Raw genomic sequence first — 20,194 nt, 5'->3', positions numbered from 1 at the left:
TAGAACACACATTAGAACACACTAGAAATTGGATTGAATCCTGATAATCAGTGTGTGTGTGGGTAGAGTAGTATGCTTAATGTATTGTCAAGAAAAATAACAGTGCACACTGCATTTGAATTTTAAGAAGTAATATGACCTACACATGTTCATGTCAGGCTTTATTAGATTGACCCAATATTTGTTGTTCCCATTTGCTATAATAATAGAACAATGATGAGCGCCCTGCACATTTTCCAGGTTTCTTGGAAAAAGGGTTCATCTGATCTCTTTGTAAATATAAGAGGTAAACAATTTCCTTCTTACACAGAAGCCACTCCTATGTGTTCTTTCTAAATAAAAAAAATGAAGGGCTGGATTATCCATGGCTTTGTAAATATTTCATCTCAGACATATGAATAATTTACCCAGGGTGTGACATAATGCCTGATTCATTTTTAATATCTCTACAAATTTGAGTCCACACACATTTTATGATAGAAGAAGCTTATTTAGCAGATTTTGCTGTTAGAAAGTGGGACGTGCTCTATGGGATGCAGTAAAAACTAGACTATAATTATTTATTGGGGTTCAGTAAAACCGCTAAGTTATTTTACATCAGCATAAAGCTGTTGAAGCTCTGCCAGGTTGTGCTGAAACATATACGTCTAGATTAGCAAATCCAGAAACATCAATCTGTGTCACTGTAGCTTAATCATATACAAGGGTGGTGTGTGGAATATGAAAAGTGATGCATTTGGAGGACGATCTTGGGGAATGAAAGGCCGTTTATTTGCAGCATTTCCCACAGCCTAGCTGTGTGATCTAATTAGGCCCAATTAGACCTCTGTGGTAAGACTGTAAAACCTAAAGTGTGCATCTTTTTATACACAGTCATATGCAGTACACTATTTAACAGCGTGCATGAACACAAGCACTCAACACATGCTGCTAATTTAATCTCTGGTCAGCACCTGCATTTAGGTTAGGGTTAATTCAAAATTAACAGTTACAAAAATGAAAGCTGAAATATTTAAAAACTTTTTATGTACTAAGTGCTACAGTTTACTGGTAACAAATGAAATACAGGCAGCCAACACGTGCATATGTTTGTTTGTGTGTTTGTTTGTGTGTGTGATACAATAACGATAATATGAGGATAATTGATTAAAAAAAGAACAAACAAGAATGGAGGATGAAGAAGGTGATTAAACAGTAGTAGAAGTAGTAGTTGTTGTAGCCGTCGTACTAATACTAGTAGTACTAGTAGTATTCGTAGTCATCGTAGTAGTAATAGTAGTATTCATCGTTTTATTAGTCGTAGTCATCGTCACAGTAGTAGTAGTTGTAATCGTAATAGAAGTCGTAGTAGTCGTAGTAATCTTAGTAGTAGTAAAGTAATAGTCGTAGTAGTCGTCATAGTAGTAGTCACAGTAGTAGTCGTAGTCGTTGTCGTAGCAGTAGTAGTTGTCGTAGTCATCGTTGTAGTAGTAGTAGTCATCATCATAGTAGTCTAGTCGTACTCGTCGTCATCGTTGTAGTATAGTCATAGTAGTAGTAGTAGTAGTATTCGTCCTCATTGTCAAAGTAGTTGTTGTCGCCGTGGTAGTAGTTGTCATTGTTGTCGCAGTAGTCGTAGTCGTCGTAGTAGTAGTAGTCACAGTAGTAGTAAGTAGTAGTATTCATCATTGTCGTTGTAGCAGTAGTTGTAGTCGTCATTGTAGTAGTAGTAGTAATAGTAGTCATAGTAGTCATCATCTTCGCAGTAGTAGTAGTAGTCATTGTCATAGTCAAAGTAATGGTAGTCGTAGTCTTAGTCATTGTTGTTGTCGTAGTAGTAGTAGTAGTAGTTGTTGTTGTAGTTGTAGTTGTAGTTGTTGTCATCACCGTAGTATTAGTAGAAGTAGTTGTCATCATTGTCGTAGTATTAGTAGTTCCCGTAGTAGTAGGTATAGTCTTCGTAGTCGTTGTCGTAGTAGTAGTTGGTGTAGTAGTAATCATAGTCATCGTCGCTGTAGTAGTAGTCTTAGTACTCATCATCATAATTGTTGTAGTAGTAGTGGTCATAGTCTTAGTTGTAGTATTACTCGTATTATTAGTAATAGTAGTAGTATTCGTCGTAGTAATAGTCATCGTTGTAGTCGTAGTCATTGTCGTCTTCAATGAATCAAAATTGACAGAATTGAAGGCTGGGGAAGATGACCATTTTGTTTGTTTTTGTGCTAATTTGAAAAGCTGAATATCCAGTAAAACCTACTGACTACCTGCAGTCATTTCAGATTAAACTGATTAAATGGAATTAACAATGAGTAATTGATTTATCAATCTAATAAGGTTAGATTAATTGATTTTTAAAATAATCTGTTGTAACAGCCAATTTACAAGCCTGACTGATGCCATAATCGACAATAAGTTGCTTAATTACACTAGTAATCATAAGAATAAACCATTATTTAGATAATAAATTGTTGCAGCCTAACTGGTGGATTAATCAATGATTAGTCACTTGAGTACTCTAATAATCATTATTCAATAATAATCCTAGCTTAATTGATTATTAAGAAGATCGTTTGTTATCAGATCACTGACACAATTCCTTTTTTATACAGTGTAGAGAAATCCAAAGGCCTAACTGATGGAATAAACAACAATTGGTCAATTAGTCATTCTTATAACTATTGGATTTATGATTATCAACATAATCATTTGTTACAGCCTGACAATTGAGTAAATTTTTTTTTCTACAGGATCTAGAAGTATCTACTAGTCAAAGCAGTGGAAAAATCAGTGATAGGTCACTTCAGTGCTCTAATAATAGGACTACCAAGACAATTTATTTTCGCTGTTCTACTATTAACACACAACTTTTGCTCTGCAGGGTCGAGAGATCTACAGACCAGGTGATCAAGCCTGTCAACGTGGAGGCCTTATCTAAGTGGGTGGGCAAAATCCCTCTGGATGTGCAGCGGGACATGGCTGTCATCGCCCCCATGCTGGCCAGGCTCGGCTATGATCCCCACGCCAACCCTCCTAACTACGGCCGGCCCGACCCCCTAGTCCTGGACAACACCAGAAGGGTGAGCATAGTCACAAAATAACTTCTGTGATGACTTATTTCTGTTGTACCTTAAAGCATCTCGACCTCATTTTCCTTCATCTGCTACTAAATCATTTCGCTGCTATTATTAGATCACACGTTTGACATATTGGGTTAAAAGTGGTCCTCGAGCTAGGCTTTACGTTCTGAGACTGGGATCAGAGGATTTGGTATCACTTAGTTTTTGTGTTTTGTGCTTATTTTGACTTTCTAATCTGAGAATTAAAAGCCATTTACATTGCACATATCCTGCAGGGATGAGCAGCTCCATGTGTGAAATGGGTACTTAGGTGTGATTTGCACCTCTGGGAATAATGCAGAGCATTTACAGTATGCAGATTGGACAATCTGTGTGTGTGTGTGTGTGTGTATGATCCATTACCGCTCCACTGGGTTTTTCTGTGTATTTTGTAACTGATTTTGAAACCATGTTTATCAAAATACATTCAGTTCATTGGGTTCAATACATTTTGAGTTAGAACTGAACTGGGCAGTTTACATTATATTTCTCAATTAAAAAAATATTAAAAATAGGGCAATACAATATACAGTTTGGATCGTATAAAATGAATGGAAATCTATGTAATGTTCCCACTTTTCACAAAAACAAACGTGTGTGTGTGTCCTTATTTTTAAAAAAATTACTGCATTTTTACATTTTCAGTTAACATTATGAAGCCTATTATTAAAATGATAGATAGACAGACAGACAGACAGACAGACAGAGAAACAAACAGACAGACAATAGTTAGGCAGAATGACAGACTGGTCATTTTTTGGGTTAAAACTGTTGGTTCCTCTACGACAGACAGACAGACAGACAGACAGACAGACAGACAGACAGACAGACAGACAGACAGACAGACAGACAATAGATAGACAGACTGACAGACTGGTAATTTCTGGGGTTAAAACCATGGACTGTAAAATATATGGACGTAGTATCCGTGACGTCACCCATAGGTTTCTGAAGAGTGCAAAAGAAGCCACAAGTAGGCACGGCCAACCGTTGCCATTTTGTTCGCGCGTCATAGCACCCATGGCGGGATACCAAACAAGGGCAAAGAGGCGTAGAGTGAGCGGAGCTGCTGGCATTTTGGTTGGACCTGGCAGACAGACTTTTCTTTGGGAGAAACGCTTAATACTTCATTACCTGCGATTCATTTGTGTTCTGACCACATGTGCTTGGATGTACACTATATCAATAAAGTGTTTAGACTTTTAAGAACACTGCTGTAATACATTGAGCCACAAAGTATTGTTCTTATGACGTTTTTCTACAGCAGGAACACGCGAAATACGTCCAAACACTTCAGATATAGTCTGTGTTAGTAAATGCAGACTATTGATGAAATCCAGCATAACACTGTATGACAACACTTCAGATGACTGTTCTAGAGCCTACAGCTAATCAATCTGACAGATTCCGGAGTGCATTACAGCTCTAAAGAACATTATAAATGATAAATGATCTTAAATAAAACAAATACATTTATTAGGATGGTATACAAGTATATAATTTCACTCACCAGGGAAACGGAGGCCACGTGAATGGTTTGTGAGCACAATAAAGTGAACACAGCATGCCATATCATCTGATAATTGTAGGACATAATCCCAAAAGGCAATTGACTGTGTAAAGAAACATTAACCAACACAAAAATGTGATGTATATGCAGAGTTCATCGGCTAATTAGCCGTAATCAGCTGAGGTAACGAGACAGCGAGCAGCGAGACCTAGCTGTCACTCAAGTGACCACGCCCTTAATTATGCAGACATAATATAACTTAATAAAAATGAAACGGATGAGTTATAAAAAAATTCACCCCCCTCACAGTTGTCATGAAGGTTAATCATTGCTAAATGCACCAACGCCATCTTTTGTACCAGACTGTAAACATGTTTTTATCAGCTGTAAAAATAGCCAACTTCCCATTGCAGTCTGAAATGACCTGCACTTCCTGGAGCCAGCCCCCCAAGGCGAGTCGATGAATTGCAGTTTTAGTTACTTCCGTATTGGCTTCCCGAGGGAGAGCGGGAGGTTGCCGCTTGGTTAAAACTCTTGGTTCCTCTGTAACAGAGAGACAGATAGACAGAGAGACACACAGACACACAGACAGACACACAGACAGACAGACAGACAGACAGACAGACAAACAGACAGACAATAGTTAGGCAGAATGACAGACTGGTCATTTTTTGGGTTAAAATTTTTGGTTCCTCTACGACAGACAGACAGACAGACAGACAGACAAACAGACAATAGTTAGACAGACTGGTAATTTTTTGGGTTAAAACTCTTGGTTTCTTTACGATGGACGTACGGACAGACGGACGGACAGACAGACAGATAGATAGATAGATAGATGGATAGATAGATAGATAGATGGATGGATAGATAGATGGACAGATAGATAGATATATATGTTTATATAATTATTATGTATTTTTATAATTATCATTTGTTTTGCCTAATTGACTACACTTATCTTAGATAAGACAGGCCATTATCTACGATGATTACAGTTGAATATCTGCCATTTTGGTGTTTGAGAGACCTGCAGTATGAAGATGAAGTGATTGTTCTTTATAATGAACCGAAGATTGATAGTCACTGTGTTGAATCCATCTTTCCATCATCGTTTCTCTCAGTTTATTGATTATAAATGATTCATGGTTCACTGGTGGATATAGACCCAGCTGTTGTCAAAGCTTGACAAATGTACATTCATTTACAAGCAGAGCTTGTCTATTGAACAACCATTTTAACATTAGCATTGCTTCCCATTAATCTCACTTTATTTGTTTGTATAATTCCTTTTTATTAGTATAGAATATGGATATTTACATTACCATCAACGCCAACTCTTGTCTTGTTTGCTAAGCTAAAGGAAACGTCTAATTTAGTCAATATATGCTGATAGTTTGTATCTGCTAGCTTACTTCTTTCATCGCTAACTCTGAAATATTACCTCAAAGTGTCCTTTTCTTCTCGCTCAGACTGGATGTGTCGTTTTAATGAAGAAATTATGGTCTACATTCTTAGATCAGCTGTATTACACCACACTCACTCACAGTTGCTGTCCATTTGCAGCGGATAATGATGAAATCATATGCTAAATTATGGAAAAAAGAATATAAAATGTGGCCATTAGAGCCTTTAGGATTGATCATAATGGCTCCATGCTCTGTGTGCTCCTCGAGCTGACAGGTTTTGAGGTGCCGTGATTCACAGACGTGCCTGAGGGAAACATTTTGGGTTGTAGCATAGTCTACTTGAATCTGTTAAATTATGGATAGCGTGCCACTCGAGGAGGGTTAGGTGGTCTCGTCGTTCACAGTGACAGGGCAGATATATATCTTTACTCCGTTAGTGTTTTTACATGTTGAAGCAAAACAAAGTATAGGAAAATTGCATGACTTAACAGAGTGCTGACTGTGGTGGAAAGGGTTTTTATGCTACTTGAGCAGTAAGCCACAGTCACAGTGAAGAGTGTGGCGTTTTTCTTTTTCTTTTTCTTTTTTTTTTGTCCTTTAAGGTCAGGAAGAGGTCTGTGTCATGCTCTATCAATGTGTCAGTCCGGCTCAGAGAGTTCAAAGAAAAAGCTGTGTCAGATTCCCAGCCTTGGAAATATATTAGTGGCAGTGACATAGCTGGGCAAGGTTTTTTTTGCCACATCTTCACCCCAGTTGCATTTTCTCTGCCATGGGAATGCGATTGTGGTCAGACCATCTCCATATCCAAGGCAATTGTTTTAAATAGGGTTAGTTCAATCAAAAAAAATAAACTATCATTATTTACACACCCTCTCATAGAGCTGTATGATTCAGAATTAACTTGATAATCTTTTTATTTTTTTAATAATGGCCTGTCAAAATAATTAATATTTCAAGATTTCATACTTTGGCATGCTGTCCTGGGGGAGAGCCCTGAGCTTATGAGATCCTCAAGCCCTGGGCTCCCTCCTGTTAGCAGAGCGAAGTTTAAGCTCAAGTAGATCACGATGAACTCCCCTGACTTATTTTTGGCTAAAGAAATATATAGGGACGGCTAATGAGAGATATAGAATGAGGTTGCATGTTTTTTTGACTGTGTGAGGTAGCCAGAGAACTCGGGGAAAACTCACAAGAGCACGGGGAGAATGAGCAAACTGCACAGAAATGTCAACTGGTTTAGTAGGGACTTTATCCAGAGACGTTCTTGCTGTAAGGCAACCAATCACTCAGTCGATGTGTTGCCCATCTAGAAAGGAGGGAGAGAAGGGGTGGGTGAGGGGTGGGTTCTTTGTGACAAAAATACTGAGGTAAGAAACTCTGGTTATTTATAGTGAGTTCAGAATAATCTGATTGGTGAATCAATTGTAAGCTGACACAGGACCAGACATGAACAATCATAAGCATGTGATCCTCTTGAAATTAGTTTATTAATAATCTTCACATTGACTTATCGCACAACACATGGACATGACTTCAATCCTTTTTGGTGATGAAATATATCGCCCATACATTAAAAAAAACTATTTCTAGTTTATTGTACACCCTCTCTATCTCTATTGGACGTGTCATTGTCAGTATGATAAAAAAACACTATAGTTTTTACTATAAATTACTATAGTAAATTTTCAAGTGGGTACATGACAACTAAAAATAGATCTCATAGCAGATATTGCAGCCTCAGATGCTTTTTATTCCTATGCCTAATTATTAAGTCGTTCAAAGGACCACAATTGAATTAAATATTAGGTGACGCGGTGGCGCAGTAGGTTGTGCTGTCGCCTCACAGCAAGAAGGTTGCTGGTTTGGCTGGGTCAGTTGGTGTTTCTGTGTGGAGTTTGCATGTTCTCTCTGCGTTTGTGTGGGTTTCTTCCGGTTGCTTCGGTTTCCCCCACAGTCCAAAGACATGGGGTACAGGTGAATTGGGTTGGCTAAATTGTCCGTTAGTGTATGAGTGTGAATGTGTGCATATGGATGTTTCCCAGAGAAAGGTTGCTGCTGGAAGGGCATCCGCTGTGTAAAACATATGCTGGATAAGTTGCTGGTTCATTCCATTGTGGCGACCCTAGATTGATAAAGGGACTAAGCCGAAAAGAAAATAAATGAATGAATGAAATATTCTTAAGATTAAAATATTATGTGTTCTTTGGTTGTGTACTTGCAATATGATGCTATTTATGAAGTTGTCATTTTGGCATTATAAAATAAGTGGCATAAAATGCTCCTAAAATGACTATAATATCTTTTATCGCAATATATTTTGGTGCAGTATATTGTACAGCAAAAATTAGATGCCGTGACAGGCCTAGCTGCTATGAATAGACAACTTAATAGCATGCACATTTGTAGAGGTTATGATTAAATGCTTATTGCTGTCAGGGTGGTTTTCTAATTATGAGAATGTTTTTTGTTTATAGTAGTTCTTCACTATAACGCTGTTCACTTATCGCTGCCTCTCAGTTTCGCTGATTTTTATTTTTTTTTCGTGCAATTTGACATGCTTTTTTTTATAGCGTATTATATTCTGCTTCCTGATTAGTGTTTTGTGTTCTGCGTCCTGACTGGCTGTACACCATTGTCAATCAAATCCATGCTGTGTCTCATGTACAGGACAGAGTGCAATCAGCTTGCCAAATTTACATAAATCTTTGCAGTGTGACTTTGAAGTGCTGGACTGTATGTTTCCAGGTTTTTTCCCCACAATCTCGTCGAAACGTTCTGCACTGTCAAAGGAACCTTTGGTAGCACCCAAAAGGCAGAGGAAGATGCTAACCATAGCACAAAAAGTTGAACTGCTAGACATGCTAATGTAAAGTAGAAGTTACACGGCTGTAGAGCGCCATTAAGGAATAAATAAATGAAGATCGAATGGTTATGACCTTTGGTTTCATTCTAATTTACTGGACTTATTTTTCTACGAAAGTTTGAACTTTAAGATTGTTTAATGCAGAGTTCAGACTGCATTTTTTTAGACTGCATTATTTAGACGCAATCTGAGAGATTCGCAGTTGAGTCACTGATGCCCGTGAGATATGTGAAATGCTAAATATCTGGAGCTGTCGGCAATTCAAATCATGTCGTGTGAAATGTGTTCTGATTGAAAATAACATCTGCGATCACCTACAGCCAATGAGAGAGCAGCGTCACTTTATGTTTATTTTATTATAAAGAGATCAGATATTTTAAATATTTTTGTTTTTGACTATTAAAACTATTTGCCTTAGTAATGTTGTTAAAATAAAATAAGGTGGTTAAATAAAATCCTTATATTTCTAAATGTATTTTAAAAAAGTATTCAAAAATTACCAATATCGAATGATATGAAACATAATATCCTGATCATTTTTTTTGCATTATCGCCCAGCCCTATGCTTTACATAATTCAACAGTAAAAAGCTTTTTTGGAGTTTTTTATTCTAGTGTGGTTATGCATCAATCAGGATCTTTGTTGTACCTCAATGATTTTCAATATATTGGCAAGACTGGCCTTCAGAATATCCACAAAAGGAAGTCATGTAAGTTTTGGATTGAAATGAGAGTGAATTTTTGGGTGAACTGTCCCTTTAATACCCCCTCTCCTTGATGACAGTCTGAAGCGATTGTCAACCTTGAACTGTTCAGCAGCTTTGCTTTGCTTGCCATGACAGTCTTTCCCACACACAGTAGATTCCTTTTAGTTGAGCAATTGCTGCTTTTTTTGGACATATCACTCTCAGTGACTCAATTGGCTCCAATCTCTTTCAGTTCCATATGTTTCTCTTGTTGAATAAAGCTCACGCTGTTATTCTGTCCAGAACCCTGCCATCTTCAAAGCCATTTTTTGCTGGAAACGAGCGACTCGATTTGCAAATCCTGTAAAGCTGTAAATGTTTTTAACACACATGGGTGAAATCATGAATCTTTGATGTTTCACTCAGAAATCGAGGAGGAGGGGGTGGCTTTAAATGTTTGTTTGTGATTGTATTTCATCTTTCATGCATTTGTGCCCCATGCAGCAGTCCAGATTTCATTTGGCATTCTTTAGAAAAGCTATTATTGTAGTGGCACTCTTTCTACAGCCTGCTCCATCTTTTTGGAGGCTGCATGTGAAAGAGAGAGCAAGAGAGAAAGAGACAGACGTAGAGAGAAGCACATCTGCTGCGCATTAATGTGTATTTCCCCTGGATCAAACACAGCTGCATGGATCAGTCGTTAAGCCTCCCTCCTCCCTCCTCCGACATGGAGTACGACACACACACAACAGCGAAGATCTGAGATCTGCTCACAAGGTGTGCTATACAGACAGGCCGTAACGGCGAACATGTGCAGTAAAATTTGTCAACTGTGGCGCGACTCTATTTTTGAAGTCTGAGAAGCAAGCTGAGCGTCAGAAGGCATAGAATATGAGCCGCTTTATTTCAACCCGTTTGAACATCCATCAACCTCAGGGCTTCTGTGTTAAAGTATTGCGGCGCTGTCAGAATAGGTCAGTAGGCCTGTGATTTGACTGGGTTGGTGTTTTCACAGGCCACAGTGTGCTATGTTGGATGCTAACTGAACATTTGGGTCAAAGACAAGAAAGACATTTTACTTAAGAAATGTCCATGTGTTATTTGGTTTAAACATTTTCAGTTTAACAACTAACAAAGTTGGCCCATAGAAACCTTTGATTTGGCCCATTGTCCCATCTCAGAAGAAAGGGAGAATGACAGGCACTTATTTCTATAGATTTAACAGATGCTGTCATGTCGATTTAACTTACATTTTGTTTGTTATATTGTTAAAATACAAAAAAAGAGAACTGAAATTAAATGTTGATTTAAATGTTGTAAATGAATCAGATTTTTACTTTTTATGTAAATAATGTCACTTGACAGATAGAGGACATTGCACAAGGCGTTGGCAACTTGACTAGTCTATAAAGTGTTATAAAGTTGACACAATGCCATTCTCCTCTGACCTCTGGCATCAACAAGGCATTTGTGCCCACATAACTGCTGCTCACTGATATTTTCCATTCTCTGTAAACCCTAGAGATGGTTGTGCATGAAAATCCCAGTAGATCAGCAGTTTCTGAAATACTCAGACCAGGCCATCTGGCAACAACAACTATGCCACGTTCAAAGTCACTTAAATCACCTTTCTTCCCAATTCTGATGCTCGGTTTGAACTGCAGTAGATCGTCTTGAACATTTCCACATGTCTAAATATATTTTCTGCCCTGTGATTGGCTGATTAGAAATTTGCATTAGCAAGCGGTTAGACAGGTGTTTTTTCAGATTTTTATTTTTAATAAATTTGCAACATTTTTTTTACATTGCCATTATGGGGTATTGTGTGTAGAATTTTGAGGAAATAAATGAATTTAATCCATTTTGAAAAAGGGCTGTAAAAAAAATTTGGAAAAAGTGATAGCTATGAATACCTTTTGGATGCACTGTGCACTACTGTTCAAATTTTTTTTTACAAAATAATAATAGTAATAATGGCTATATCTCACCATGACTGTACCTCACATCATACAGTAAAAACAGCAATATTAAATTAGTTATTTTTTTCTATTTTAATGTTTTAAAATTTTACTTGGGTGTTTAATTGTGTGCCAACCCCAGATTAGTAAAGGGACTAAGCAGAAAAGAAAATAAATGAATAAAAATTTTGCTTAAATTTCAGTCACATGATCCTTATCATATTCTGATGTTGTGTTCAAGAAAGATTTATTATTATTATTATTATTATTATTATTATTATTATTATTATTGTTTTAATATTGCAATCTTGATGCATGATTTTGTGAAAATTATTGTAACAATATAAAAGTCATTGTCATTACTAAATAAAAGTATTACTTTCTTTCAAAAGGAAGGGAAAAACTTTTGAACAATAGTGTTTAAGTCATAGTTAATGTTTTACAAACTTCATGAGCTGATTTGAATAGATTATTTACATTTTTTAGGGTTTAAACTATAGGTGTGCAAACATTCAGTACATGCTGAAAAAGTCTCTGATTCTATAGTGAATCTTGAATGTTTATTTGAATTATTTAAACAGATCCAGACAAGAAAACAGCATCATCTTATTGGGCCATTTGCATTACAAATGATTACTTTTTTTTTTTTTTTTTTACGGTATGAAAGATGAAATGTGCTTTCACATTGGATCTCTCACCCAAAATTCATTGGTGCAGCTTCATCCAGTTGGTGATGTAGTGGATACATTACTGAAGTGATGAGATGTGATGGCTTATGCCTACAGGAGCATCCAAGTGTGGCAGTATTGTGGTTCATATTGGTGTATTCGGTTCTTGTTAGTCATGCATTCCAGCACACGAGGATCTGCTTCAAATCTTGTTGAGCGAAAGTAAGAAGTGCACAAAAAACTGTCGCCTGTCAGACATCAGCAGTCATACACAACAGCCTTAAACTTTCACCATATACTATAATACTTTATCATTTTCAAGAAATTCATTTTTTGCTTTAGAATCATGTGAAAAAGTTTGAAAACTCAATGGATTACTAAATCACGACTACAGAATAGTTACTGTAACTAGGTTACTTTTTTTCCCCAAAAGTTAAGTAAAGGATTACTTGTAATTTTTAAGTAATTTAATTAGTTATGCATATGCACTTACCTTAAATATGTAAAATGCATTCAACAGTCCTGGAATAAACAATTCAGAGAAGCAGAGAAACAAAAATATCTTGGAGAATGCATCTATTTTTTAGCTAAAGAATGTATGTATATATTATTATTATTATTATTATTATTATTATAACATATTATAACATTATAACATATTTCAAGTTATAGACAATATTTCATACAATACACTGTTGTTATTTTATTACTCAACTCACTGTTTTTAAAGCATGTTGTGACGCACTGTATTTATAAAGTCACCGCTGTTTACTGAGTGTTAACCATAGATACAGGGACACTTGAGCATTTCAAAGTCATGTCGATCAGCTGGTTTGTCTATAATCTGACACTCTCCACTCTAGTGTCCCTGTATCTGTGGTTACACTCTGTAAACAGCGGTGAGTTCAGTGAACTGATGACCTTTACGGCCAATAACAGTCATTTCTGTTGACCAAAAAAACACAATGGCAAATCAGCGCTGTTTAAGAACGTGCTCAAAGGGATGATTTAAGATTTAAGAATTAAATTTCTATTGTCTATGCATTTAAAATAGTGTCCAGTAAAATAATGTAATTACGTATTAGTTGTTGAATAACTTTTCAGTCATAGTAATTAAAAAAATAATCCAAATACAACTTACTGATGCAATTAGTTGGTGGTTCATTCCGCTGTGGCAACCTCTAATAAATCAGGAACTAAGCCGAAGGAAAATGAATGAATGAATGTAATTAGCAATTAATTACTTTTTTGATGTAACTTATCCAACACTGATCAAGACATGATGAAAAACGATATAGTGCTCGGCAGCTCTTAAAATATGGAAGATTAAACCTCAGATAAACACTGTGTCATTATTTATTTAACAAAAATAAAGCCAATATATAAAAGCTGAATGCTGTAGTTTCTTTGAGGTTTTATTTTCTAAATTATAAGACCTGCCAAAGGCAGAGCAAACATTTATGTATAAAGCATCAACCTGAAGTGCTTTAAAATGAGAAAAGAGTGGGAAGAGTAAGGGTTTATGTTTTACATGACCTGAATGCTTCTTTTTTTCACTGTGAGCGTCAGTGTTTTTGATTAATTCAGCTGTAGAGACACTGACTCTCCTTCACATGATGTCCTTGCTGTAAGCAGGCCACTGTGGGTTTTATTATACGCTCTGAATGCACGTTTTCCTGCTGTTTCTGTACAGTATCTGGGTAGCTGTAGAAACGGCTTTGAAGTCGCAAGCCTTTCAACAGCAAGGTTTCCTTGGTAACAGGGCTGAACTGCAAGACTGAAGCTCATCGGAGAAAAAGCTGCTATGCTGCACAGTCATGGTCTGCAGAAGAGGCCTGATGAACTCAACACACAGGGACACGGCTGAGGTCTGGCCAGGTCGGATGCCTTTTGCAGATGCTCTCCCTTAACGTGTTACGGTGTTGTTTCGGGGTGATAACAAGCAACTGTGTGCAAGTGAGTCTTTATTAAGTGATAACCTGCCTCATGACTGGAATTTTACTGACTCAAATGGCCATTTCAGTTCACAACTGCAGTGAATTGTATCTGTTGGTGCAGTCATGTACCAATAACATTTCTCTTTTCCTAATATCAGTTCCATTACCTGGGATCAAGGCATCGACCGATACAGAGTGCTGTACCACAATATATCACATACAGTACAACTAAACCTTCATGAATTGATAGAATTGTTTTATTTTATGGTGTGCTTCAGAATAATCTCTTAATTAATCATGAACAAATACATACAGTGAGATAGAGTCTTTTATTATTTGAGGTGTATTTTAAGAAAATAGTTATATTACTTTCAGTTTTTGACAGAAATAAAAACTTAAATGCAGTCACAAATCTAATACTGTAAACGTTTAGTTCTGTAATTTAGTATTTTAGATTTACTGTGTAACTGTGTAAAACAATTCAATAAATAAATGAAGGGATAATAAAATAATTAATTCATTTTCCTTCAGCTTAGTTGCTTTATTCATCATGGGTCACCACAGTGGAATGAACCGGCAACTTATCCGGCATGTGTTTTACACAGCGCATACCTTTCAGCTGTAACCCAGTACTGGGAAACATCCATACACACTCATTCACACTCATAATCTATGGAAAATTTAGCCTACCCAGTTCACCTGTACCGCATGTCTTTGGACTGTGGGGGAAACGCACCCAGAGGAAACCCATGTTAACACAGGGAGAACATGCAAACTCCACAGAAATGCCAAATGGCCCAGCCGGGACTCGAACCAGCTTCTTGCTGCGAGGAGAAAGTTTTAACCACTGAGCCTCTGTGTTGCCTTATTACAACAATTCTAAACTCAGATTAAAAAAAGACATTTGCTGCTTGTTCAAACTGCTTATTTAAAGTTAATTGAATCAACACAATTCTCATATATTTGTACAACGTAATAGTTTTATGTTCAACCCACTTCAATTTAATTAAGTTAACTTAATAGATTTTTGTTGGGACAACATGAACGAATTGTGTGCTACCCAGCATTTCTTAAAGTGTAGCTGTAGAGTATGTCTTGTTTATAAAAATGGAAACTGATGGTTTATGGGTTATGGGTACTTACCGATGCCGGAATTTTTAGTTTTATTAGTGGCTTTTCCGACACTAGTATTAGAATCAGAACAATCCTAATGTTAGAGGCTAGGCATGAGAAAATACCTGGTTTCAAGGTATATCGCGGTTTGGAAAAGTCAAAGTATCCTATCGTATGTGTAAGTTGTTGTTTTTACTTTGTTTTTCACAACTATTCATTTGATTGTTTTAGGGCTACAGTATATTCAGCAGAAAAGCAACCTCTACATCAAAAGCTACTGGTCCAAAATGTTTTAAATGTTTCTTAAAATAAAATATATTGTCTTTAATTTAATGTCTGTTTTTTACCCAGACATTTAAAAAGGATATATTTTAGTGCAGTAATCACAATACCGTGAAACCGTGATATTTTTATCCAAGGTTATCATATCGTCAGAAACCTATACTGGCCCATGCATAGTAGAGGCATAATTTTTCAATGAGCCTTATTAGGTTTTATCATCACAGTAACAGTCAACCATATTGACTTTCGTTTTTCAGACAAAAACACATTTTTCAAAACATCTTTTTTTCTAACATGTTTGTATGAACACGTTTGTATGGTCATTAAATTTTCATTTCTCCTTAAGAACCCTTACTTCTTCATAAAAAAATCAACAAAGTTTTGTTAAAACTACAGAACTTTTACAGCCTGAGAGCAATCACACCCGGTATTTGTGTCTTAAATTCGTCATGGTTTAACAGGGTGGTAATATAGATCGGAGCACTCCACACTAATTTGGCATAATGAAAGTTGCACTATCACATGTCTACTTAATGATCGTTTAGAGAAAATAAGCAGATTAGAGTAATTCAATGCTTGAAACATACAAGGAACGCTTTTGAGTATCTGGTCACTCATACCGTGTTTGCTAAAGCCATGAATTTTGCTCTGACTGACATTTTTATACCAGGTCACAGTAATCCTGACCTGTGCGATCGTGTCATTCACAAGAGTGAAAACAGCCGTTATATAATGGACTTAAGGGAACACTCTACTTTTTTTGAAATAGCCTCATTTTACAAGCCATCTGCATGTAACCAGTTGACTTTGACTATTTTTCAATTTAATCAGCCCATCTTCGTGTCGGATGGAAGCACTTTAAGTTTAGCTCAGCATACGTAATTGAATCAGATTACACCATTGGCATTTCGCCCAAAAATGTAAAAAAAAAAAAAAACATTTTTTGATAATTTTACTATTTAAATCTTGACTATTCTGTAGTTCTATCGTCTACTAAGACTGACAAAAAATAAAAGTTTCTATTTTCTAGGCTGATATGAGCAAGATGCTAATGGTCTCATCCAATTCCATTATTTATGCTAAGCTAAAAGGGCTCTTGCTAGACATGGAGATCAGCTGAATAAATTAAAAAGGAGCATATTTTCAAATGGAAGTGGTGAAAAAAGTTCCTTTAAAAGGAAAAGTGTTCCTTTAAATGCAATAAACATTAATTAAAGACCATGAATCAAATTCTTTTACAGAAAAAGGCTTTATTGTGTGTGTATCTGCTGCTTATCTTGCTTTAATCTGCTTTGTATTCAGATTTAACATGATCCACCTAACTATGTAGAACATCTGTAACACGAGGACGGATGTATATAGTTGGCCAGGTTTCAGTGCTATCGTCTTATCAGGGCATCTGCTAGTTTCAGTGTTTTTAGACTCCTGTTAGCCTGTATTGTTGCTCTTCAAAAAGACTGCATACATTGCAGAACGTGGAGTAAGCGACAGCCTTTTGCTTTTCTACCCTTTAATTGTCTGTCATCGGCCTCTTGTGAATTATTACGTTCTGAATCCCGTCCAAAGCCACAGTCGATACCTATTAAGTGACTTTGCAGCTTCGTCATGATTCATGTTGGAAAATTGATATTAGGATCAATACGGTGGTCTCAGCAGCGCTGCTCGTGGCATCGTGTGGAAAAGGTTGTTTAACTGGATTGGAGGATTGGAGTAGTGATACATAAGAATAATCTGGGAATTTGTTTACTAGTAATGTAGGTCAGGTGGATTAAAAGTTTGATCCATATATATGACACTTATATAAGAACTTGATTCTCTGAAGAGATGTGTGTGATTCTTCAACAGAGATGTATAAAGTACTAGAGACCCATACTTAAGTAAAAGTACAAGTGCTTTATCAAAAATTGACTTGAGTAGAAGTAGAAGTGCTCTTTAAGCACCATACTTAAGTGGAAGTACAAAAGTATTCAACATTTTTTGTACTTAAGTATTGCAAGTAGTTTATTTCAAAATTTACTACTCAAGTACTGAAAGTAAAAGTACAAGTATTGTGTAATGTAGTTATTAAAGAAAGCAGTCAAAATACACTAATTGTTTTGTTTATTTTAAATATCTTTTTTGGGGTACTTGATTAAGCAGAACGAAAAGAAACATGGGTTATGATACTGTTTTTCTCTGTAAATAGTTTCTATGGTACAAGAGCTCACATCGTCAGGCCCTTTAACCAGAAAATCTCTTCACTGATGAGATAATTCAGCATGTTCACTCACATACATACTGTACTCTCTAATACCACAATGAACAGGAGTTCTGTCTTCTGGAAGCACTCGTGAAACTAAACTAAACAAGCAAACTAAATCCTGCTTCACTAATTCACTTGATTTTGATTTTATTGTAAAAAAAAAAAAAAAACAGGAAAATGTGTATATTACTGTGTTAAATGAATGGCTTATGGCTATGATTTAGTAATAATTGTTATTTATTTTTATCATGTTTTTAATGAAATTGGTCTTACAGTTCATATTTTCTGTAATATATTTATTAATTCTGGTACTTTTACCATAAACCAACATCTCAACCATTTGGTAGAGGCTGATATTTTAGAAATAATGTGATGTGTTGAATAAAAATGCACTGATTGTGTTAACTAGCGACATTAGGAGTTAAGAAATGCAATCAAAAAAAAATTCTATTGCTTTTGTCTTGGTGTGACAGTTAAAGGGTTTTTGTAATAAAATTTTGTCCTTTTAATACAGCAGTCAGATATACGAACTGTGCCCTTAATTTGACCTGCTCAAAGAAAACACTCTTTCTGGATGTATCAAACAAAACTCATGCACAGAAGACAGCACGAGCATTTACAGCTAATAAACTCATGTCAATATTATCCTGCCTGCTTTTTGAGCGCTGACAGGCGAGTCTTACACGGCTATGATTGGTTATTGTCCTCAACAGAAAGGGCTTCAGAAATATAAGCGCTGTTCACCCATGGCGGGAAAAATACGCGATTATCACGGGTAATAGACACAGTGGAGAAAACTTAATTGCACATGAGGCACGCTCATGTCTGGATCCACAGCTTTAACAGCTAAGAAGAGAGGAAAAGTTACCTTACAAACTGGCCAGCGGGTCAAATGTCCAAAGTGAGAGAGCGAGAGATAGGCAGAGGTGAAGTTTTACAACATTTCTCCCTAACCGTACGTTCACACCGAAAGCGGCGAGAGCGTCCAAGGTCGCTCTGGCCGCCCTGGCGACAACGCTCTCTGCCTTCAGCTCCTGCGGCGAGAGCGTCAAAACTCGCTACATTGATCTCGTATTTAAAGGAGCCGTTGCAGCATATCAGTTACATTCCTGCATAAAACATGTTTCTAGCGTGAAAATGTTGCGCACTTCTTATCAAATTCATACAACAATGGAAGATCAAGTTGCGTCTGGTGTGGCTTTGCTCTATTTATCCAATATGTGTCCATATGTCTGAAATATCCTAAAGCAGCTATACTGTTTTGTATTGTCACATCGCGTGAGATTCCCGCTTTTTTAAGATAAATTTATATAACATTAATGAACATCAGTAAGTCGCCAGTAACTTATTTAATGTATGTTTCTGTTAGAAAACATTGTAAATAATTGGAAATCCGGCGACCGCAATAATCAAACCCTTGGGAACAACTGTGGTCGGAACCAAAGTTCACAGGTCTGTGTTCTCTGAACTGCTATCAAGCGATGGACGTCTTCATTCTGATTGCTTGCCGCCGAACCGCGTCATAGCTCATTACCATAAAGTTGACTTCATTTCAACTCTCCTCGACGCTCACGCCGGCGAAGACGCGCCGCGCTGCTCCTCGCCGCTTATCGCCGCCTATCGCCGCCGGCTCTCATTGAAAATGAATGACTTCCGGCTACTTTGACGCTGTCGCCGCTTTCGGTGTGAACGTACGGTTACAGTAAACTAGCGGCTGGAGTGCTGTGCCGCCTCGCCCTCGCGCCTCCGTCCTTCGCCATAGTATTGCGACATCGCGCATAGGAGATAAATGACGTCATCACGTAATAACCGGTTATGACCTATTACTGAACTGATATCAATCATTTTGACACCCCTAGTAACGAGTAACGATGCAGCACATAAAAAATCTATCGGAGTAAAAGTATTAAACTCATGGAAAATATGTACTTAAGTAAAAGTGGAAGTAGGAGAAAAAAATAATACTCCAGTAAAGTACAGATACTGCCTTTTAGTACTTAAGTACAGTAGTGAAGTAGTTCTACTTCGTTACTATACATCTCTGTTCTTCAATGCCCAAATCCTGCTGCCATAATGGTAGGATTGTAACATTTAATTTTTAGTTATGTTTTCTATTCATTATTTACAGGCCATAACTTGAACATAAATGCTGTCATATTGCTTACCTGATGTTCTAATGGATAATCTAATTTCATAGATGGAAAAAAAAAATTTTTTAGTTTTATTTGTATACTAATATTTTATCCAATAACCTCTTGAATTGGCAACCCGGGCTCATTGTGGAAACGTAGCCCCGCGGACGTTTCTGCGGACCGCGATTAACGTCCCGGGAGGTTCGTATTCGAGCGTTTTTTTTGTTTTCACGGATCCGCGAGTGGCCGCTGTGCGTGCTTTTTCGCGTCTCGGGCAGGCGCCTCTCGGGAGCGCATGCC

General features: G+C 36.9%; 1 protein-coding gene across 4 annotated transcripts in view; it reads left to right on the top strand.

Moving 5' to 3' along the window:
* Nucleotides 1-20,194, top strand: part of tpst1 (tyrosylprotein sulfotransferase 1) — an 81,756-nt gene that overhangs the window by 47,528 nt on the left and 14,034 nt on the right. For 2 of the 4 annotated variants that reach the window (XM_005157502.6, NM_131403.1), the window contains 1 exon segment: nucleotides 2,858-3,056. In XM_005157502.6, the coding sequence (XP_005157559.1) occupies nucleotides 2,858-3,056 (199 nt within the window). 4 annotated transcript variants of the gene reach the window in all.

The sequence above is a fragment of the Danio rerio genome, chromosome 15 (genome assembly GCF_049306965.1).
Source record: "Danio rerio strain Tuebingen ecotype United States chromosome 15, GRCz12tu, whole genome shotgun sequence".
NCBI lineage: Eukaryota > Metazoa > Chordata > Actinopteri > Cypriniformes > Danionidae > Danio > Danio rerio.
The sequence above is the reverse complement of the archived record's forward strand: the minus strand, read 5'-3'. Positions and strand labels throughout refer to the sequence as shown.